Consider the following 24,309-nt stretch of genomic DNA (forward strand, 5'->3'; position numbering starts at 1 on the left):
TTGCCAAAGTAGGAGACTCAGGTTCAATCCCTGGTCTGGGAAGTTTCCACATGCCACAGAGTAATTACCCCATACATCACAACCACTGAGCTTGTGCTCCAGAGCTCAGGACCCACAACTACTGAGCTCTCGTGCCAAAACCACTGAAGCCCATGGGCCCCAGGGCCAGTGCTCTGCAACAAGAGAAGCCACTGCAATGAGAAGCCCACACCCACAACTAGGCACAAGCCCTCACTCTGCAACTAGAGCAAAAGCCTGTGCGGCAACAAAGACCCAGCACAGCCAATAAATAAGTAAATAAATAAAATTTATATAATATTCTGGAAAAGGCAAAACTATAGGGATGCAACTAACCTGCAGTCAGTTGTTTTTTCTCAAAGGGACTAGGGATACTAAATCAGGAAAAGTAAAGTCTTGAATAAATAGTGTGGGAACAACAAATGCAGAGAGAAAATGAACCTCAGCCTCCATTTAACATCACACACAAAAGTTAATTTGAGATGGATCACAGACCTAGACAAAAAAGCTAAAACTATAAAACCTCTAGAAGAAATGATACATTATCTTCAGAATCTTGGGCTATAGAAAGAGTGCTTACCACAGAAAAGTACTCAAAAGAGAAAAAGATTTATAAGTTGAACTTCACCAAAATTTAAAACTTGTGATCATCAAAATAAATACTAAAAAATAAAAAGGCAAGTGAGATACTGAAAGAAAAGATCTGGGATACATATGTATGATAAAGAATTATATCCAGAATTTATAAAGAATTTCTGAAATGAATAATAAAAACACAAACAACCCAAATTTTTAATGTACAAACACCTGAAGAGAAACTTCACAAAAGAAAATATGTAAATGACAATAAGAACATAAAAAGTGCTCAATATCATATTCACCAAGAAAAGGTGAAAATCACAATGAAATTCCATTTTAGAACAAATAGAATGGCTAAAATTTAGAAGACTGACAATGACAAACTTTGCAGAGGATATAGAACAATGAAAATTCTCACAAATTGATGGTAGAAATATAAAGTGATAGAACCATTTTGGAAAAAATGTCTGATAGTTTTCTTATAAACATACATCTGTCTTATAAACTAGTGTAGTTTAACTACACTCTTAACTACAAAAGAAAACATATGTCAACAAAACAGTTAAACAATAACGTTTGCAGCAATTTTGTTTACAATAGCCAAAAGCTGGAAAAAAGACAAATATCCATCAATTCACAATTTATCAAATTGTGGTATAATTGTAAAGTGGAATACTACTCAACTATAAAAAAGAATGAACAACTGATAAATACAAGCATGAATATTAAAAAATATATATGTTGAGGGAAATAAGCCAACCACCGAAGACTACACACTGAATGAATCTAGAACAAAGGAAAACAATCTATGATGATAGGTATCAGAAGCTCAGAACAATGGGTGCCTATGGGGAGTGCAAACTGACCGGAAGAGAGCACGAGAGAACTTTCTGCAGTAATGAAAATGTTTAAGTCTTAAATGGGGCGATGGGTACATGGGTGCATACACTGATCAAAATATCATACTATACACTTAAAATCTGCTCACTGCATGTCAATATTATCTCTTAAAAATTTATTTAGGTCTCTTTAGTGGTAGAAAATGCAGACGATATCACAGGCATCCTGCATGTAGTGAAAAGGCCACTTTTAGAGAGTGTATGAATTCATTCAAATTCACAGAGCAAAGCTTAACTTCATATGGGGCTCAAATGCTTGGGAAAACAGAGTGGTCTTATTTTAAGCAACTGGAAACTGTTTATTGGCAAATTTTTCAAATGTGGTTTCTTTTTTTAATTAGACTTGACAATATAAGAATGAGTGGATCAAATAAAGAGGTTAAAACTGAATCAACTATGAGAAGTCTATACAAAAAAAGTATAGACTGTCATTGTTATTTGTCATTGGGCAGGAATGACAGTTAACAATATAAAGTATGCTGATAATATCTTGTATAAGAAAAACATATGATTTTGTTAACTACACATAACTTCTGTTCTCAATCGAATCCAACACAGAGGACATATTACCTCTCACAACCAATAGTTTTGCTATAGGATCTATAACTATAATTCAAATTCTTCAACATTAGGAACTACAGCAAATTTCAACCCCAAATGAATTAAAATGATGGTTCACATATTAATAGAAATCTCCACAAATGGAATAAACTGGATCAAAGTATATTTACACTAAAACTGATAATATTTTACCAAAATTTCTTAACCTTTATTTTTAAAATGAAGGAAATACAATTTCAGTATTTAATTGATCTCTGCATTTTTAGCCAGAAACCCATCTACTTTCAAACTTAAGTGAGACAATCCTTAATCCACCTGAGTGCGTGCATATGCATGTATGCCCATTTGTGCACGTGTCTTTGCACAATCACATGGACATGTAACCCAAACAAGCAAGTTCTGTGTGGTTCTCCGAAGCTTTAACTGACTTGGTACTGGTATTAAAAGAAAACACTTGAAAGTAAAAGATCGAGCATCCCATTTTTCAAGCTCTTTGTGGCAGTAGCATACCTGTGCCCTCTTCTGTACCTCCAGGAGGAGTTCAGAGTACTGCAGCTCCAGTTCCTTCTTTTGTTTGTGCCAGCAGCTCTCCTGCGCTTTGATCTGCTCTGCCACTTTGTTAAAGGTGTCTTCCTGGGTTTGCTGAAGCTCTTTCATCGTATCAGACTTGTTTTTACAGATATACTCTAGATGACTTATCTAAATAGTGAAATGCAATACAGAACAAGATATGCTCACCAATGTGTTCTTTGTATCATCTCCCCCCAAAGCTATTCTAGAATATTATACTATATTTTATACCTTAAGATCATACAAAAATTTTAAGCTAAAATGAAAAATAAATGAAGAAACAGGAGTTAGTAGAACAAAACTATATTTTAGCAGAAAATGTTTCATTTATATGTATAGATGACATCTTTTTCTCTAATAAAATTGTATGTGTGTGCTCAGTCACTCAGTCGTGTCTGACTCTCTGTGACCCCATGGACTGCAGCCCACCAGGCTCCTCTGTCCATGGCATTTTCCATGCAAGAATATTGAAACTGGTTGCCATTTCCTACAGGGGATCTTCCTAACCCAGGGATCAAACCCACACCTCCTGCATTGGCAGGTGGATTCTTTACCACTATGCCACCTGGGAAGCCCCAATAACTAACAAAGTTACTTATTCTATAATCAATTTTACTGAGAAAATTAAGAAGAATATTTTTACCTCTAGAACCAAAACTCAAGCTGTTCAGATATTTCAGTGGGAAAGGAAGTATTTAAATGAGATTTACAAATCTACAAACATTTTACATATAATAAAGCAGAATGTTCCAATCATTTTTTATTTCACATTCAAAACACTGGAAAGCAAATCCTCATCATCTAATATGTATGACAATTAACGATGTTTTGAAATTATGAAAAACTATTAAAATACAATACCATATCAGAGAGCTAAAACATGTACTCAATTATCGGTAATTTGGAAATCTGTTACATACACATTCACAGCTAAGAACAGTATCTCCACTTATCACAATTTATTCCCTTATTTCCTCAATCCTACTTCTCAATGCCTATGATTGTTTGCCAATCAGACCAAGATAAAAATGCTCTCACTCTAAAATTGGGCCAAGATGCTGTTTCATTACTTCAACAGATTAAAAAAAAAACAAAAAAAACAACTTAGGGAACAATTTTCCTCTCTGTGTCCCTTAAGGGCAAATGTCACTGCAACTAAGACCTAGAAACTAGATCATATAAATATAGTTCTAACTAGTTCAAAAGACTCAGGATAAGAATCAACACCTTTAATGGAGAAATACATTGGACTGCCAAGCCACTTTAATTTTCAATAACCAAAAGAAGGTTTTTAAATTTTTTTTGAAAGACTGAATTCCTAGGTTTGTGAATGTTAAAGGGATGATGAAAGTCCAGTTTTCTCCTACAATATGTCCTTCTTACTTTCTAAAGCACTGAATGGGTTTTGTAATATACAGTTTGTTCTATTACAAGAAATGTCATAAACATAATTTTTAAATTTTAAGTGCTTTTAAAGTAACATCTCATTATTTCCTGAGCAAAGAATTTTAGGATCATGTTTTTGAATAACTGTATCTTGTTTCTATTTTATGCTAACATAAAGAGTTGGTTTATTAATGTAAATGACTAAGTTCTTTGAATTGCTTCATCAGTAAGATTAATTTATTTTCTTTTAATTAGGTCCCTGTGGCTAACACTGGCTAGTAGTATTAGCATGTCCTGCACAGAAAGTGGAGCTCAGAGACTTCATACAGACTTCAGTCACATTTACATGCCCACAGCAATGGCATCAAACTGAGTTGTAGACAAGCCATAATTAATGGTATTGAATTATTAACACCCAAATTCTTTTTGAAATAAGATGAATGTCAGCCCTTCTTAATGATACTGTGATGTGGACAAATGTCACTGAATTTAATAGAGGAATCTGGTGCCTGAGGACAGTTACCTTCTCATTAGCCCTGTTGAGGTCTACAATCAGGGCATCAACATTCTCCTGCAAGACTGCACAAAGCTCAGACCAAGAGAATTTATCCAGCATGCCTTCTGGTTGTTTTATGAGCACAGAGCCTGCTATCAAGTGCTGATACAAGGTATGAAGGAAGGTTAGCTTCTCCTGTGAGAAAAAAAGAAATTAATTCCAGTATATAAACACTGTAAGAAGTAAAACACATAATACACGTGGTGAAGAATTTATGTCAAAAATCCTGGAAAGGAATTAAAATACTCAAGTATGGGAATATGATCATCTTGGGGACTTTTTTAACATTCAAAGTTAAACATCAGATAGAAACTTACAATTGCTTACACTTAGTAAAAAATCTCAAGTGTAGAAGCCAAAAGACCTGGGTTCTGAGGCCAGCTCTGCTACAACTGAGGACATGATCTGAGTCAGTGTCTGTTCAGGCTTCACCTTCCTTGGCTTTAACATGAGGTATCTGGACTAGATGCTTCTAAGCTCTTCTAACTAGAAGTTAACATGGTAATTCCATAATTGTATATTTACATTTGCCAAAAAAGATGTGAAGTCAAAAAACCAAAATAAAGAGTGTACCCAACACTGTTAAAGAAAAAGTTATACCAATATCTGCACTTTACATGCACACAATTACTCAGCTTTCCTCCTCCTCCAGAGATTCTAGTTTATTTACCACTTATAGGAAATCTATCCTAAGCCCCTTAGGCAAAGCAGACAGTGATATGAAAGAGATGGAAGATAGGCTCATTATTTTTCCCCCACTTAGAAGTTTATACCATACTTGGCAAACTGGGCATTTATTGGTGTTTAAATATCACAAACTTAGCAGTCCAAAAAAAAAAAAGAAAGGACGTAGCTGCCCAAGATATGCTTTAAAACTGTTCAATTAAAAATACGTAAAAAAATTCTTTCAAATTATATTGCTTTTGTAGCTAAACCATCCATTGTTTAATGACCTAGAAACACTATACTATAGAATTCATTAAAAAGCTGATTTCCATCTTGAACACAAAAAGGGAATTTACTTACTAAAATGCCAAACTGCTCTTGCTATAAAACATTTTTATCCTTAAAGTCAAAGAATGGAACTCAAGAAAAGGTAATTGTGAGGCTGCAAAATGAGCATTTTAGGTAGATAAAATAAGTTCTCTCAAGGTTTTTTAACAGACCAACAGGAAAACCTTTAAAAGGAATTTTAAATTTCTATTTAAAAAATAGGAATTCTAATTTTCCAGATAAGAACTGAATGTAGCATATGTAAACGTATTGTAGTTAGAAGCTGTGGTGAAAGTTTCCAATATATATAAAAATACATATCTTTCATTCTCTCTATATGTCATCTGAGATTTTTTTCCAAATATAACAATTTAAAACCCCCCAAAAAATTTGAATATATAGCTATAGCCACAACTTGAATTAAGATATAGGAAGAATCTTTATAACAATGCTATATATTTTTATTTTTAAGCAATTAAAGATGTCTTTTGCATTTTCAACTAAATTGAGACATTCAAAAATCTTATTAAATATAACTAACCAAACATAATACTCAGGCACTAACAATCTTCCCTCTCCGCATTTTGCCAAGTGATCGAGTTCTTCCTAAAGGGTAATTCACTGTGTCGCCATCATGTCCTTTTTGCTTGGGCTGTGATGAACCATGCATGACAATCATCCATTTGGCGTGAAAAGAGAATCTCAAGATCCAAAATCAATTCACACATGTTGAACCCAACCACAATCCTGTAGACATGCTGACTTTACAATACAGTCAGCCTTCTAGTTTCCTTTACTTTAATCATTATCTGATGTGTAGAACAATTCCAGCCCCTTCATGTGGACACAATTTAAATCCCAGACTGTAAGAAGAGTGGGAAGAATGTTTCCTTTTTACTCTCTTGGCATTCGTGTTCATATTTGTTCGAGTAATGAACTCAATATGCAAGACGACTCAGATAAACTAGCTCCACGCTAGCTAGACTAGCTCTATGTCCCATGGGTAAAAGAAAATATAAGATTACAATTCTACTCACACAGGCTCATACAGTATGGAAGAGTCTGTCATAATATTTTAAGAAGTCATTAATAAATTAACATGGATAGGCAACCCCCAAGGACATCCAAATAAACTTTTTAACTGTGTGAGACTTGTATTTTTCTAAATTTTGATTAGTATCTTACAATTATAAAAAATAAGGCAACTGTCTATTGAAGTAGATATTATTCCTGTTTTGCAAATAAGGAAGCAAAGATGTGGAGAGACCAAACCATGTGGCTTGTCCACATTCACAGTTTGTAAACAGAAGTACCTCTACCCAAGTCAGTTCTTTCAGGTTACAAAAAAGATTCTTTCCACCATATCAGGCTACTAAACTACTGAAATAAAAAAATTATTTTGTCACTGACACACAAGACTGTTAGGAGCATAGCTGCTTGAGATAGTATGTTCTAATAGAGAAAACAACTTGTACAAATGGTAAAACAGTTAAACTACTTTATTTCTCTCACAAAATTGTATCATACAAGAGTAATGGAATGGCTGGTTTGGCAGCTGGCATGAACACTTCAAAATAGCTGAGAAGAATTTTTTGAATTAAACAAGAAGACCCACTTGATAGATGTAAATTTCTAAAAGTGAGATTAGTGCGAGGCCTTCCTGACAGTCCTCTTGTCTCAGGTAATACCTCAGCATCCTTATGGAAAGCCTGGGAAAGCTTCTGAAGTTCACTCTCAGATTGGGCTGCTCGCGCCTTTTCTTTCTCCCAACAGTGCAGCACATTCTGCAGTTCCACTTTCAGAGTGTTTATTAGAGCCTCTCTGTCTGCACATTTAGTGCGTAAATGACTTAACTCTTTACTGACATCTGCCAGCTTATCCTGAAGGTCCTGTTGGAGACACCAAACAAAAAGATGGTGGGAAGATTATAACACTTAAATATAAAATGTTAATCAAATAACTTATTCCAAAAAGCTCTTTACAAGGGTTTTCCTTTCAGCTCATTATTAAAAAAAAAAAAAAAAAATTGGTGGCTCAAAAACTTTCAAATAACATTTAAAAAATAAATCTCCTACATTTACTATAAGAACATTTACTTCCCAATGATATTTCAAATTCCAGTAGAAATCTAAAATACGTGACATAAAATTCTGCTTCATTTTTCAGTCCTTACCCTTAACAGATTTCATTCAAGTACATCCATGACAAACAACATGAACCCACACCAAAAAATTCCAACTCTGAGAGTTGCCTTAGTGTAATTTTGCAAAGATGTAGTACATAAAAGCAGCACAAAAAATAAACGGTTGTCCTGGACCTTAGCTAGGTGTGGTCTCAGCCCACTACTAGGCATTATGTACTTAAAACAATGACTCCACTCCAAAATTATGAAAACTGACTCCAAGCACTAATGTGCTTACATAAAATATGTTGACTGTGGATCTAAGGCTGGACATCAAATCTTAAAACAATTTTTGAATCTATGGTACTATCATTAAATCTGGAAAATGAATTTTTCCTTGAACCAAAACAATTTCCAATAAAGTTTTTTTAATGAAAAATCATTCTTATTTTGATCAACAATAAAAAAAATTTAAGCTGTATCTAGACCTACTTAATAAAAAATAGGAAGATATATTTTCGTATAGCTCTCCTTAAAAATATTCCCTAGATAACTATGTGAGTTTCTTAACACAACAGGAAAAAGTTATTCTAAATTATAATACCTTTATATTTTTAGTGTGAGATTCTATCTTCTGTTTGGTAGAGTCAAGCTCATTCGATGCCTTTTCCTTAGCATTATTCATGTTGCTTAGCTGATGAAAAACAAATGTGAGTAACTTTTAAAATATTTTCCAAGGGTGGATAACTCAAAAGCTAACCTTTAAATTTTTATGCAATTATTAAATACAAATTTTTGATAGTAATTTAATCTTAAAAATGTATTTCTTTTGGTTAACTATGTAATTTCTGTCACAAGTTCCCATGCTAAAAAGAAAAGCAAGCATTCAAGCTTAAAATGTCAGTGATATTGTTGTGTTTTTACCAGCTATCTGGATAAAGGATTCCATTCTTACTGTAAACAAATATAACTTTATTTTTAAAATCCTACAGGACCAACATGCCAGAAGCAATGGCATCTATATGGAAAGAAGAAAGGACAGAGCAGAAGACTGTTCTTTCTACATCGTGAGGGTATCCGCAGGTCTCTCGCTCCATATGACAACCTCAGGGTCGGTCACATGCAGCCCTACTGGGAAGGCTTGTGGCAGGTCATCAGTTGGTCCTGCTCCGCTTGTGATTTATTTTCTTTGACAGTTCATTCTTCTTTCTGTCAGACTGCTCTTTTTGCTTCCTTTGCAGCCACCCCCTTGGTCTCCCCACTGCTGTCTCTGGCACTGGTTCACAACAAAGCGCATTACTAAGCCAAAGCCTGCTGAGTCGACTTTTCAACTGCGCTGAAGATCATGTGACATTCATCCTCCCAAATAACAATTCTCTGTGGGTAATATGTTCCTACTTACCCTGCAGCTTCCAGACCTAGGCCTCAGAAGAGGTGCATAAACTACTAACAATACAGGTTGTCTTGTCTCACTGGGAAAGATGGCAATGTTTGCTCTTTATAGAAAGTTAATTATTCCAGTGGTCACTTTCTTTTAAGCCTTTTGAACAATTACAGAAGGCATTAAGAAAACTCACTTTTCCTTCTTTCTTCACCTTAACAAACTAAAGTAAAATATGGCTCTTTTGAAATGGGAAATATAAGGGTTTCACGGCCTTTGTATTACATGAAACAAACAGATAAACACAGAGGGATAGATACTAAATTACAGGTTTTGTAACTTGTCTTCAGTTAGAAAAACTGTCTGTTGTTTTACTAACTGTGTTTAACGTGGTTATTTCATATTTTCTAATTTGATAAGATGTAACTAAATAAACTCTTAAATTTTTAAAGCACAAGTTCATAAAACATTTTAATACCCAAGAAAATTATCAATCCACAAATTAAACAATACAAAAGAGAAGATAACATGTACACCCATGGCTGATTCATGTCAATGTATGGCAAAAAACACTACAATACTGTAAAGTAATTAGCCTCCATTTAAAATAAGTAAATTAAAAAAAAGAGAGAAAATAGAAGCATGAGTTTTTTCAATCAGGAAACCAAAACCTCCAGGCTACATCAAGCAGATATTTGTTTTTAAAAAACTTCTAACACTCACTCCCTTTAGAGAATGCAAACTAATTTCTTTCTTTTTCAGTAAGATCTCTACAATTTGTAGAACTCTTAAGCCAAAATATTGACAAGCCCTAAATGTCCACTACCTATTCCAAATCTCATGAAAACACATTAACATTTAAATATTATATTAACTGAGTTGCACAGCTTTTTTATTAAATTAAAAGATAAATTAAGAAGACCAAGAAGTGACAGTCTTTAGAACTCCGAAAATAGCAGTGTGACAGAAGAGTTACAGAAACACAAGTGAGACCTGACTTTAGGCCACACTTACAGAGAAAACAGTGACAGACAACTTATTATTTTTTTATCGGGGAGGCTGTCAAATCAACATTCGCAATCTTTTTGACCCTTGTACCAAGCGAGTGATACGTGCTGCTGCAGGCCGAAGGCTATGTGTGTGGGGCCGAGCAGCGCAAGTGTTACCTCATTAGATGCCTCTTCCAGCTTGTTCTGGTAATCTGTCAAGGTGCGTCTCAAAGTCTCAAGGACAACAGAGAAGCTCGGAGGTTTATCTTTGTCCTTGTGGATGCCTACAGAAAAATATAGAATGAAAATATACCATTAAAGTCACAAAGAGAACAGTCAGCTGAAAAGACATCATGATACATGAGTAGACTCATTCTTCTAAGTACACTGCTGCATAGCCAAGTAGTAATCAATTTCTAAACAAGTGGTCAAATTAAGTTCATAATATATCAAATACAAATTTATGGCTACTTTGTACCTAAGTCCACCCTGTAGTTTGTAGTAAGATCTTTTTTTCTTTTTTCTTTTTCCCCCATTTCCAAAGGAACTATAGTATTTGTACATACCTGTCATCCAACAATTAAATAAACAGTCTATACTAAACACTGTTTGGGAGAGTTAAATATACTTACTTTGGTCCCTGTGTTGCTGATAAGTCAGGCCTATTTTTCTCAACCAATAATTTCTGAACCCAAGAGAACATAATTTTCTGTTATGCTTAGAAATGATATTCTTCAATCCTTAAAATTCTCAAGTTACAATTTGAAATAAATTATAAAAATGCTATTACTATCTACATAGGCCCACATCATGTTTCAATTAAAACTCTTAAAACTGATACCCATTGTAAAAATGTATTTCCACATTATGCCCTCAAACTATTTTAATTTAGCTAGGACATAAGTTAGTTGAGTTAATCAAGGTCACATGGTTAAATGCAGTTTAAAATATTAATCCAAATCATCAAAAGTTTAGTTTCAAAAACTACTTTAAACTGCTTATTGTATTACTCATAAAGTGTAAAAAAATAAGTAGCAAATTTTAAAACATACTAAAAGTATAATAATCTCCCTCTCATATTTTATAATCTAAATATTAATATAGATAAGAAGCATTCATAATAACTTTTTTATTATTCACTGATTCATTCATTCAACTAATTCAACGCGTGAATGTATTCCTGCTGTGTACTAATCCTAGACATTAGGCAAACAGAGGTGAACAAGAGTGGTGGAGTCTGTTCTTATGGGATTTACCATCTGAAAAGAAGAGATGAGACAGTAAACAATTACACAAGCTCATTCGTCCATTCCTCAAGCATTTAGTTGCTGGAACTTTAGGGAGGGGAGGAAAGAAGGCAGTAACAAAGGAAAGAAAGGATGAGTAAAGGGGGGAAAGTCTTTGGTTAATAACAGAACAACTTTATTTACCTCAGAGTATTAATGATAATTATTATTTTAATTTTGAACAAAATATTAATAAACATTACATTCACCAAAGTATAATGTAAACACTATCTGAAGTATGGGTACACCTTAAATTTTATTAAAGAAAAGAATAATAATTAACTGAAAAACCAAAAGTAATATGGAAACGACACATATCCCAGCGAGAGGGGAAAAAAAGAAGACAGTGCCCTCAGCCATGAAAATGAAGGAGACAGTACTCTTCGGAATGACTGTGAGTTGGAGAGACAACTCATTAAAAATTTTATTAGAGGTCTTACCAAATATATTTTTTTTAAATTGCTCTCTTGCGCAAGATTAAAAAAAAAAATGTAATGTATAATTCTTTTCTTTTGCTACTACACAAGTAGGCCATGAATAAATCATTCAAGGACACCCGGGAAATCTGTTAGCTTATACAATAAGGGAGAAAACTTGCTGTTAGAAATCCAGAAGAATAAAATCACCATAATATGGTTGTTGAGGGATAAGGGGACAAAATGCCCTCTCCTTACTGACCCATGCAAATCTTATATTCTACATACAATAAAGTCTCTCTGCCTGAAAATGCTTTCACAATAAAGTTCAAATGAGGTGAAAAGTATGCTTTAAGTCCCGGCCACCTTCTTTATAAAAAGAAGTACTTACTGGTACCTTCACACGACAAAGTGTTCACAGCAAAAAGAAAGGACCCAGGAGCTTACTGACTAAAATGCGATTCAACCTAATAATGCCCTAATCACTGCACTATTGGCACCCCAAACAATAAACTACTGAACTATCCTACCAGTGAAAGGACTAAAAACTCACAGATAAAGAACAGTAATAAATAAACAAATACAGTAAAATTCTAACAGTAGTCATAAATGGCTTTACAAACGTCCAAGTGCAAATGAAGAACAGCATGTGTCACAACCATTTATAGTACCATTACGCCAACTCAAAATCTTCTTAGTTCCTCTGTCCTTGTCCCTGTCCGCGTATGTCTCTTCACACGGGTGCCAGCCTGTACTTTCACGTCACTGCTGCCTGTCTCAATCTCTTTCTCACTTTTAAGTAGGTTTCAAGTCTGGGTGCTCAGTCATGTCCGACTCTTTGTGACCCCATGAACTGTAGGCTGCTGGGCTCCTCTGTCCATGGGATTCTCCAGGCAAGAACAGTGGAGTAGGTTGCCCTTTTCTTCTCCAAGGTCAAGTCCGGGTTCACCTTGACATAGCTTTTCCTTGAATTAGTAGCCCACAGAACGGACTGAGATGGAAGGAAAGGGTCCAAACCTTCCATTTAAATGTTCCCTTTTGAACAATCTGAAAAACTAAATATTTTTACATGACTCAAATAAACCACTGTTTTTCTGGATGGTGTTATCTATCATCTCAGTAACCTACAGTTCCACAGAAGAAACAGTAAATTATAATGACTGAGGTAAGTCTATTTCCTCCACCTTGTCAACCATTCTATTTACTTCAGTATCCTGCAAGACCTCAATTATTAAGAAATAATGGACAGGACTTCCTAGGTGGCTCAGTGGTAAAGAATCTGCCTGTCAATGCAGGAGACACAAGTTTGATCCCTGATCCAGGAAGATCCCACATACCACGTAACAACTAAGCCCATACACCACAACTATTGAGCCTGTGTCCTAGAGCCTGCAAACCACAACTACTGAGCCCACACACCCTAGAGCCCATGCTCTGCAACAAGAGAAGCCCCTGCAATGAGAAGCCTATGTACCACTCACCAGTAGTGGTGAGAAGAGAGAGCTAGAAAGTAACCTAGGAGTAACCCCCGCTCGCCGCAACTAGAAAACAGCCTGTGCAGCAATGAAGACCCAAGAACGCCAAAAATAAATAAATAAATAAAAGTATTTTTTAAAAAAGAAATGGACAGAATATAAAATAAAAGACTCTATCTACTATAGAACAGGAATAGTCATATTCATCCTCAGAATAGAAAAAAAGAAAATAAAACCCTGTTGTTTAATACTGATTTTTAATCATGTAGTAAAACACAGAAAATAATATTAAAATGGGTTTTTCACCTGAGAAAATCTAAATATTTAATACAGTTATGACTAAGAAAATCCCTTTTTCATTCTAAAAGCACTGAATATAAACATTTTGTTGGCAGTTATATTTTACAAGCTCAGACTACATTCCATATATTAACTCATCTTATTTACTGAGATCATAAACATCTTCATTATCTTGCAAACATTGGTTCCCATCCTGGAGTTAAAAAAAAATGGCTTATAACTTCCCTCACATACAGACAGTATTTATTATGTAAGTCCTACTCACCCACCCACTATGTCCCCAGGAAGAGTTCAAAAAATACCTCCTTTACCAAGGTTTAACAAATGTGTTGTGGGGTGGGGGAGGGGCTGAGCATCCTTGATGAGCTCTGTAGCCTGGTGGGCATCTAGGCGCAGTAGCTGGAGAGCCATGGGTAACAGTGGAAAATGATGCCACCAGGCTAGGTTCAGAGAAGATCTTGGAATCTCAAGTGATAAGGTCAAGTGGTGGCCTCAACTTGCAGTGACAAAATGGATATGGTTATCATAACGGGCAGTGGATTCGAAGTAATAAAATGGTTTTACCCACAGAGATCACTAGCATTGGCTACTGATCACAATATTCCTGGGACTAAAACAGATAGGCGCTCTACTTGAATGTTACTCGACTCGTATAAGTAGAAATGTTCTCGTATACAAGGTTATTGTTACCATCTTTCTAAATTCCATATATATGTGTTAGTATACTGTATTGGTGTTTTTCTTTCTGGCTTACTTCACTCTGTATAACAGGCTCCAGTTTCATCCACCTCATTAGAACTGATTCAAATGTATTCTTTTTAATGGCTGAGTAATACTCCATTGTGTATCTGTACCACAGCTTTCTTATCCATTCATCTGCTGATGGACATCTAAGACTCTGTGGGAGAGGGAGAGGGTGGGACGATTTGGGAGAATGGCATTGAAACATGTATGATATCATATATGAAACGAATCGCCAGTCCAGGTTTGATGCATGATATTGGATTCTTGGGGCTGGTGCACTGGGACGACCCAGAGGGATGGTACAGGGAGGGAGGAGGAAGGAGGGTTCAGGATGGGGAACACATGTATACCTGTGGTGGATTCATGTTGATATATGGCAAAACCAATACAATATTGTAAAGTTTAAAAATAAAATAAAAAAAAAAATCAATTAAAAAAAAAAAAGATGAAAAGCCAGAAAAGTTCTGGGTCTGATTACCAGAAGTAGAAGTTAAATCTATACAAAAGACATCTTGGCCCTCAACCAATTCTGACTTGACTTTGTACACAGACCCAGTGCCAGTAGATCCCCTTTAGGAACCCGAACTATTCTGTGCAAAAAGATCATACTGCAAATCTATCTCCTAGCCTTCTTCCAAGAAACATGCAACCATTTAGCAGGGTGACCGTGTACTGGGGAAGGGGAATTACACATACCTCGGATAACTGGACACTGGATTGGAACTGACTCTAATTCCTGGAGAGCTAATAAGCTACTGTGGTTCACTAGTTAGGAGAGGAGCTTATACAAGAAAGCTTCGGTTAAAGTCTAGCTTCAGTGGGCCCAAGGTGAACCCACACAGTTGTTTTCCCACTTCGGACTGCGTTGTTATCAAAGACAAATGCAGAAACTGGCACAATGCCCATATTAGTTACCTGACCCACGGAATGAGGAGCTAACAGAGGAAAACAGGAAAAAAAGTAAGTGGAAGTCACCAAAACTCTGATCTACCCAAATAGTAAATCAAAAGTAAAGCCACATTCCTAGAGAGACTGCAGAGGTTAGTGCCTCTGTGAAAGATGATAAAGGGTGGTGATTCCAACCACATCAGCATTCAACTCATCTATCTGGCTAGTGCAGAGTACAGATGGGTCCTAAGAAATGACAGTGAATTACTGAAAGCATAATCACACGTGATTCCAATCACAGCTGCAGTTACAGATGTAGTTTCATTGTTGGAGTAAATCAATCCATTTCCTGGAAACTGGAATGAGGCTATTTCTTCAATCCTTTTAATAAAAACCACCAAAACAGTTTCTTTCTGCTTGCAGGACCAGCAATCTACCCTCACGACCCTACCTCAGAACCACATCAACTCTAGCATAATCCAGTGTATAGAAATCTCTATCAGCTCTCCATTCCGGAAGACATCAAGTGTTCCACTTCATTCTCTACCAAGTTGATGATATTATTCTGACGGCTTGAGTTTAAGCAGGCCAAGTTTGGCAGGTCCTTACAGGCGAATGATAGTATAAGCTTTTAGAATTTGGGAAAAAAGCAAGCCATCCTCTACAGATAAGTATTCTCTTGAAAATCAGCTTTTGACTCACTACTGGTCCTTAGCAGACACTGCATTCACACTCCCCAATTTAGCATGTGACCTGAGTTGTCCACGATAAAATGGTTACTGTCAGATCCATCAACCCCATTAATTTGAGCATTCATGATAGCACTCTATCTCAAACGAAGGTGGTATATACAAAACTGCTGCTACTGCTAAGTCGCTTCAGTCGTGTCCGACTCTGTGCGACCCCAGAGACAGCAGCCCACCAGGCTCCCCCGTCCCTGGGATTCTCCAGGCAAGAACACTGGAGTGAGTTGCCATTTCCTTCTCCAATGCATGAAAGTGAAAAGTGAAAGTGAAGTCGCTCAGTTGTGTCCGACTCTTAGCGACCCCATGGACCGCAGCCCACAGGCTCTTCCGTCCATGGGATTTTCCAGGCAAGAGTACTGGAGTGGGGTGCCATTGCGTTCTCCAATATACAAAACTGGGTTCAAACAAATCTTGCAGGCACAAGCAAGCTGCATGAATAAGTAATCCAGATTTCCTATTGTTGTTACATTGCTTCTTCTGTCTTAACCTATATCCTGAACCTGTGGACAAGTTCCCGATAACCAGTTGACTAATGTCGGGGGTGGGGGGACGGGGTGAAGAGAATGGGCTTGTTATATAGATCTTTCTGTATGATATGCTGATATTACTCAAAAGTATTGGACTTCCCTGGTGGTCCAGTGGTTAAGAATCTGCCTGCCAATGCAAGGGACATATCTTCAATCCCTGGTCCAGGAAGATCCCACATGCTGTGAAGCCTATATGCCACAACTACTGAGTCTGCACTCTAGAGCCCAAGCTCTGCAACAAGAGAAGCCACCATAATATGAAGTCCACACACTGTAACTAAAGAGCAGCCCCCACTAGCTACAACTAGAAAGAGACTTCGTGCAACAATGCAGACTCAGAGTGCAGCCAGAAATTAATTAACTTAAAAAAAAAAGTAGACAGCTGCATCAAGACAGCCCTATTCAAGGGTGGCCTTGATGGATGCTGATGAAGCAAAAATCCCCCCAGTATGCAAAACTTCAAGTACTGGACCTGACTATCATTTTGTCTGGAATGAGAGATGATCAAAGGCACAAATATACACTAATCTGGAGGTAGTAGCTAGCAGATTGGCTGAATGGTCAGGGACTCCAAAAGATGATAGGAAAACCGGTCCCAAGGTGGTCTGAACAAGTGCGTGGACAGACCTCTTAAGATGGGCACTATGCCCTGATCAACTGAGGTGGAGGAGGATCTTAATAATCAGGAGGACAAAATGAAGTATTCTGTGGGTGTCAGATCAGATCAGATCAGATCAGTCGCTCAGTCGTGTCTGACTCTTTGCGACCCCATGAATCGCAGCACGCCAGGCCTCCCTGTCCATCATCAACTCCCGGAGTTCACTGAGACTCATGTCCATCGAGTCAGTGATGCCATCCAGCCATCTCATCCTCTGTCGTCCCCAGTCTTTTCCAATGAGTCAACTCTTCGCATGAGGTGGCCAAAGTACTGGAATTTCAGCTTCAGCATCATTCCTTCCAAAGAAATCCCAGGGCTGATCTCCTTCAGAATGGACTGGTTGTGGGTGTCAGCTAGCATATTTTCCCAGTCACTTTTCTCCCTGCTCATCTTTGTCACCCCTACAACCCAGGAGTCACAGCAGCAAGAGCAGAGGGAAGGCATGGGCTTGGCAGCATGGATCTTCACTCGCCAAGGCTGTCAGGATTACAATTCCTGCTAAGTGCCAGCTCTATCGATACCAAAGACAAACACTGAATCCATGATATGCCACCACTCCTGACTGGCACCAGCCATCTACCTGATGGCAAGCTGATTATACTAAGTCATTTCCATCATGGAATAAGCAATACTCATTCTTACTAGACACTTACTCTAGAAAGGCATTTTCCTTCCCTGATCACAATATTTCTGCTGAAATTGTCATCCACGAATTTACAAAATGTCTTATTCACCATCATGTATCCCATAGCATTGCTTCTGACCAAGGAACTCATTTCATAGCAAATTAAGTACTATGGAAATGGGCTCATTTACATAGAACTCACTGGGTTCAATCCTTGGTCACGGAACTAAGATTGTACATGTCACCATGTGTGACATGGTGTGACCAAAAAAGTTATTTAAAAAGTTAATGGACAAACAATCCCACTTCTGCATATCCAAAGGAACTGAAAGCAGAGCCTGGTAGAGATATTTCTATACCCATGTTAATAACAGCACTACTCAAAACAGCCAAGAGATGGAAGCAACCCAAAGGTCCATCAACAGATAAATTGATAGATAAAATGTGACAAATACGTAATAATGGAGTCTTGTTGTTGTTCAGTCATTAAGCCATGTCCAACTCTTTGTGACATAATGGACTGCAGCATGCCAGACTTCCCTCTCCTTCACTATCTCCCAAAGACTGCTCAAACTCATGCCCACTGAGTCAGTGATACCATCCAGCCATCTCAGCCTCTGTCACCTCTTTCTCCCCCTGCCTTCAATCTTTCTCAGCATCCAGGTCTTCTCCAGTGAGTCGGTTCTTCCCATTAGATGGCCAAAGCACTGGAGCTTCTGCTTTGGCATCAGTCCTTCCAATGAATATTCAGGATTGATTTCCTTTAGGATTGACTGGTCTGATCTCCTTGTAGTCCCAGGGACTCTCAAAAGTCCTCTCTGGTACCATAATTTGAAAGCATCAATTCTTCAGTGCTCAGCCTTCTTTATGGTTCAACTCTCACATGTGTACATGAATACTGAGAAAACCATAGCTTTGACTATGGTTGACTATGGTTTTCTCTATGATCCAAAGCACCTTTGTTGGGAAGGAGATGTCTCCACTTTTTAATACACTGTTTAGGTTTGTCATAGCTTTTCTTCCAAGGAGCAAGTGTCTTAATTTCATGGTCACAGTCACCATCTGCAGTGATTTTGGAGCCTAAGAAAATAAAAGCTGTCACTCTTTCCACTTTTTCCCCTTCTATTTGCCATGAAATGATGGGGCTGGATGCCATGATCTTAGTTTTTTGGATGTTGAGTTTCGAGCCAGTTTTTTCATTCTCCTCTTTCACCCTCACCCTCATCAACTAAAGAGGCTCTTTAGTTCCTCTTTGCCTTCTGTCATTGGAGTGGTATCATCTATATATCTGAAGTTGTGCATATTTCTCTTAGCAATCTTGATTCCAGCTTGTGCTTCATCCAGCCCAGCTTTCCCATGACGTACTCTGCACAGAAGTTAAATAAGCACGGTGACGATATACAGCCTTGTCATACTCCTTTCCCAATTTTGAACCAGATTGCTGGTCCATGTCTGATTCTAAATGTTGCTACTTGATCCACATACAGGTTTCTCAGGAGATAGGTAAGGTGGTCTGGTATTTCCATCTCTTTAGGAATTTTTCATAGTTTGTTGTGATCCAAACAGCCAAAAGCTTTAGAGTAGTCAATGAAGCAGTATATGCTTTTCTGGAATTCCTTTGCTTTCTCTATGATCCAATAAGTGTTGGCAATTTGATCTCTGGTTCCTCTGCCTTTTCTAAACCCAGCGTGTACATCTGTAAGTTCTTGGTTCATGTACTACTAAAGCCTAGGTTGAAGGAGTTTGAGCATAACCCTGCTAGCATGTGAAATGAATGCAACTGTATGGTAGTTTGTATATTCTCTGGCACTGTCCTTCTTTGGCACTGGAATGAAAACTGACCTTTGCCATTACTGTGGCCACTGCTGAGTTTTCCAAATCTGCTGACAGATTGGGTGCAGCACTTTAACAGCATCATCTTTTAGGATTTTAAATAACTCAGCTGGAATTCCATCACCTCCACTAGCTTTATTTGTACTAATGCTTTCTAAGGCCCCCTTGACTGTACACCAGGATGTCTGGCTTTAGGTAAGTGACCACACCATCGTGGTTATCCAGGTCATTAAGACCTTCTTTGTATAGATCTGTGTGTTCTTGCCACCTCTTCTTAATCTCTTCTGCTTCTGTTGGACAATGGAGTATTATTCAGCCTTAAAAAGGAATTCCTGTCACATGCCATAATATGGATGAACCTGGAGGATGTTTTGCTAAGTAAAAGAAGTCAATCATGAAAAGATAATATATGATTGCAATATAAGAGATATCTAAAGTAGTCAAATTCAGAGAAACAGAAAGTAACATGATGGTTATGAGGGACTTGCTGGCCAGAGAAAAGCTGGTAGTTACTTTTATGTGCTTCCCTGGTGGCTCAGTCTGTAAAGAATCTTCCTGCAATGCGGGAGTAGAAGACCTAGGTTTGACCCCTGGGTTGGTAAGATCCCCTGGAGGCAGGCATGGCAATCCACTCCAGTATTCTTGCCTGAAAAATCCCCATGAACAAAGAAGCATGGCAGCTATAGTCCATGGGGTCACAAAAGAGTCAGACACGACCGAGCAACTAAGCACAGCACAGAAAAATTTTATGTGTAAACTTGACTGGGCTACAGGCCCAGATATTCAGTTAAAAATTATTTCTGGGTGTGTCTATGAGGCTATTTCTGGACGAGACTGACATTTGCATCAGTAGACTGAGTAAAGCGGACTGCCCTCCCCAATGTGGGTGGGCCTCACCCACTCCACTGAAGGCCCAAAGAGAACAAAAGGCTAAGTAAGAAAGGATTCTTTCTGTCCACCTGACTACCTTCAAGCTGGAAATCAGTCTTCTCCTGCCTTTGGACTCAGACTCAGACTGGAACTTACACCATCAGGTCTCCTGTTTCTCAGGCCTTCGGAGTCAGACTGGCTCTCCTGGGTCCCCTATTTCTCAGTCACCTTAATTGTGTGATTAGTTAGTGAGCACACTGACTATGTTAGAAATGTTGAGCCCTCTTACTGTGGTCACACCCTTGGATTTCACAAACCAAAGCTTTGAGCATCATAAAGTAGGACAAGCTTGGTTTGTAAACCTCAGTGAACTGGGAGGTAAGGGAAGTAAGCAAGAAGAAACTGGCAAATGACACCAAAGGAGACCTGTGTGCTGCTCTTACAGACATCCTCAGTCTCTCAGTAACCCATGAGCCTCTAATTAAAAGGTGCCAGACACAAGATTCCTGAGGGCAAGTAAAAGTCTCAAGAAGATACTAGATCTAGGCAATAATCCTTTACGAGGGATGGAAAGAAGGAGAGATGAGAGGAAAGTACCACTTGACGTCCTGATTTTCTTAAGAACAGTCCCTGAAGCTGCCCGACTCCTGGGTGATATATACATACCTAAAGGCACCATATGTTTTTGCTATTATTTCCTAGGGTCCTTCAGCCTCTCCTAGTAGAAAGCAAAAGGATACTTCTGGAGTATTACAAATGATTTCCTCAAGGAAGGAAAGGTTGAAGAAGGTTGGAGGGGCTTTTGTCTCAGTCAACACAAAAGTCAAGCCGCCTGAGGAGGATTCAAGAATGAATTAGAAGAAAAACTTTCTTTCATGAACCTAATGAAGGAAAAGTCACATTCTAGAGGTGAAACCGTAAAACCATAGTAGGAAGCAATACTTGAGGCAGAAAGACTACATGGGTTCAAAGTCGGAAAGGACTTCTCCCTTATAAACACTCTAAGCATTTCTATCAGAAAAAAAATGAGTTATGAGTAGCTGTTGTATAGCAATTTCAGCAGAAAGTAGAAGGCAGAAATAGGAAATAAATGTCCATGATTGATTAAATTGAAGTCATCTTATCTAATAATAGTAAGCAATCAAGGTGGCATTTCCATAAGGCATGAAAGACAGTGACATCATTTCCACTGAAGATAGAAAGTCAGTCTTCTTGGTGACTCTTTATGGACTGCTACTCAAAAAGCTGCTAAAATCTTGAAAGAGATTCCATGACTACCTTTATAACCTCAAAAATTATCATTTAAAATAGAATATTGACCTACTGTTAACTCATTCATGCTTTTATTCATTGAAAAAATATTTGAGTGCTTCCTTTGTGCCAAGTATTGTCTACCTGCTTAAAACTCTTTAGTAAATGAAAGAGACAAAGATCCTTGCCCTCATGGAGCTTGGATATTGTGATGGTTGATTTTATTGCCAACTTGACCGGGCTAAAGGATGCCCAGAAAACCAGTAAATCACTTTTAGATGTGTCGATGAGAGTGTTTCTGGGACATATGAGCATTTGAATCAGTCGACTAAGTAAAGAAGATGTGCCCTCACCAACGTGGGTAGGGGAGGCAATATCCAATCTATCGACTTCCCTTACCTACCCCCCACTCTTAGCCCTCTCCTCCTCCAACCCCAAAGAACAAAAGGAAAGAAAGGAAAATTCTCTTTTTTCCTAAACTGAGACTTCCATCTTTTCCTGCCCTCAGACATCCTGCTCCTGGTTCCTGGATCCCCAGGAACCCCCAGTTTCTCAGGCCTTCAGACTCACATTGAATTATATCACTGCCTTTCCTGGTCCTTCAGCTTGCAGTGGAAAGACCACGAGATTTCCTAGCCTCTATAACCATGTGTGCAAACTCCTATATCTCCTCTTATGTATATCTATATAATCTTATTGGTTCTATTTCTCCAGAGAACCTTGACAATACAGATATAATAAAAAATGCACCACATAGTCTGGCAGAAATGCTTAAGAGTAATAAGTGCCATGGGGAAAAAAGGGAGAGAGGTAGGGAGGAACACATTATTTAGTCATCTTTGTGTAGCTGAACCCAGGGTTGACACAGTAGGCAATCATAATTGTTCAGGCTCTTCCACAAAATGTTGAGCAATAAAGTTTATTAATAATATCCCTCTTGGTTAAGTGGCAAAATTCCAACTTGAGCTGGTATGAGCAGAAAGAGAGTCCATTATGCTTATAGAGGGCTATTTGATGGAAGCCAAGAGCAAGAATAAAATCAAGTTCAAAGCAGGTATGTAAATAGTCAAGTATCAAAGGGAAGAACTGGCATAGTCAGAAGAGTTCACTGGGAAAAAGTTTAATGAAGATTTTACAGAAATGTAAGCAGGTTAAGAGAACAAAAAAGATATGATGTGATACCACAAACCAGCAAGAAGGAAGTTCAGTTCAGTTCAGTTACTCAGTCGTGTCCGACTCTTTGCGACCCCATGAATTGTAGCACGCCAGGCCTCCCTGTCCATCGCCAACTCCTGGAGTTCACCCAAACTCATGTCCATCGAGTCGGTGATGCCATCCAGCCATCTCATCCTCTGTTGTCCCCTTCTCCTCCTGCCCCCAATCCCTCCCAGCATCAGAGTCTTTTCCAATGAGTCGTCAACTCTTCTCATGAGGTGGCCAAAGTATTGGAGTTTCAGCTTTAGCATCAGTCCTTCCAAAGAACACCCAAACAGGAGATGGCAAGAGTGAACATCGACATTCTAGGAACCAGGAAACTAAAATGGACTGGAATGGGTGAATTTAACTCACATGACCATTATATCTACTACTGTGGGCAGGAATCCCTTAGAAGAAATGGAGTAGCCATCATGGTCAATGAAAGAGTCTGAAATGCAGTACTTGGATGCAATCTCAAAAACGACAGAATGATCTCTGTTCATTTCCAAGGCAAACCATTCAATATCACAGTAATCCAAGTCTATGCCCCAACCAGTAACGCTGAAGAGGCTGAAGCTGAACAGTTCTATGAAGACCTACAAGACCTTTTAGAACACCCAAAAAAGATGTCCTTTTCATTATAGCAGACTGGAATGCAAAAGTAGGAAGTCAAGAAACAGCTGAGGTAACAGGTAAATTTGGCCTTGGAATACAGAATGAAGCAGGGCAAAGGCTAATAGAGTTTTGCAAAGAGAACGCACTGGTCATAGCAAACACCCTCTTCCAAAAACACAAGAGAAGACTTTACACATGGACATCACCAGATGGTCAACACTGAAATCAGATTGATTATATTCTTTGCAGCCAAAGATGGAGAAGCTCTATACAGTCAGCCAAAACAAGACTGGGAGCTGACTGTGGCTCAGATCATGAACTCCTTATTGCCAAATTCAGACTTAAACTGAAGAAATTAGGAAAAACCACTAGACCATTCAGGTATGACCTAAATCAAATTCCTTATGATTATACAGTGCAAATGAGAAATAGTTTTAAGGGACTAAGTCTGATAGATAGAGTGCCTGATGAACTATGAATGGAGGTTCATGACACGGTACAGAAGACAGGGATCAAGACATCCCCATGGAAAAGAAATGCAAAAAAGCAAAATGGCTGTGTGAGGAGGCCTTACAAATAGCTGTGAAAAGAAGAGAAGCAAAGAGAAAAGGAAAGATATAAGCATCTGAATGCAGAGTTCCAAAGAACAGCAAGGCGAGATAAGAAAGCCTTCCTCAGTGATCAGTGCAAAGAAATAGAGGAAAACAACAGAATGGGAAAAACTAGAGATCTCTTCAAGAAAATTAGAGATACCAAGGGAACATTTCATGCAAAGATGGGCTCGATAAAGGACAGAAATGGTATGGACCTAACAGAAGCAGAAG

General features: G+C 38.0%; 1 protein-coding gene across 20 annotated transcripts in view; it reads right to left on the bottom strand.

The window, feature by feature from the left end:
• The window catches only part of CCDC171 (coiled-coil domain containing 171), a 341,946-nt gene that overhangs the window by 206,229 nt on the left and 111,408 nt on the right, over positions 1-24,309 (bottom strand). For all 20 annotated transcript variants that reach the window (XR_008713515.1, XM_055578017.1, XM_055578008.1 and 17 more), the window contains 5 exons: positions 10,232-10,338; positions 8,289-8,378; positions 7,251-7,451; positions 4,537-4,704; positions 2,568-2,756 (listed from right to left, as the gene is read on the bottom strand). Coding sequence is in view for 19 of the 20 variants with exons in the window: in XM_055578017.1 (XP_055433992.1) it covers positions 2,568-2,756; positions 4,537-4,704; positions 7,251-7,451; positions 8,289-8,378; positions 10,232-10,338 (755 nt within the window). In the remaining variant the exon portion in view is untranslated. The remainder of the gene's footprint in view (positions 1-2,567; positions 2,757-4,536; positions 4,705-7,250; positions 7,452-8,288; positions 8,379-10,231; positions 10,339-24,309) is intronic.

This window comes from Bubalus kerabau, chromosome 4 (genome assembly GCF_029407905.1).
Source record: "Bubalus kerabau isolate K-KA32 ecotype Philippines breed swamp buffalo chromosome 4, PCC_UOA_SB_1v2, whole genome shotgun sequence".
Taxonomy (NCBI): domain Eukaryota; kingdom Metazoa; phylum Chordata; class Mammalia; order Artiodactyla; family Bovidae; genus Bubalus; species Bubalus kerabau.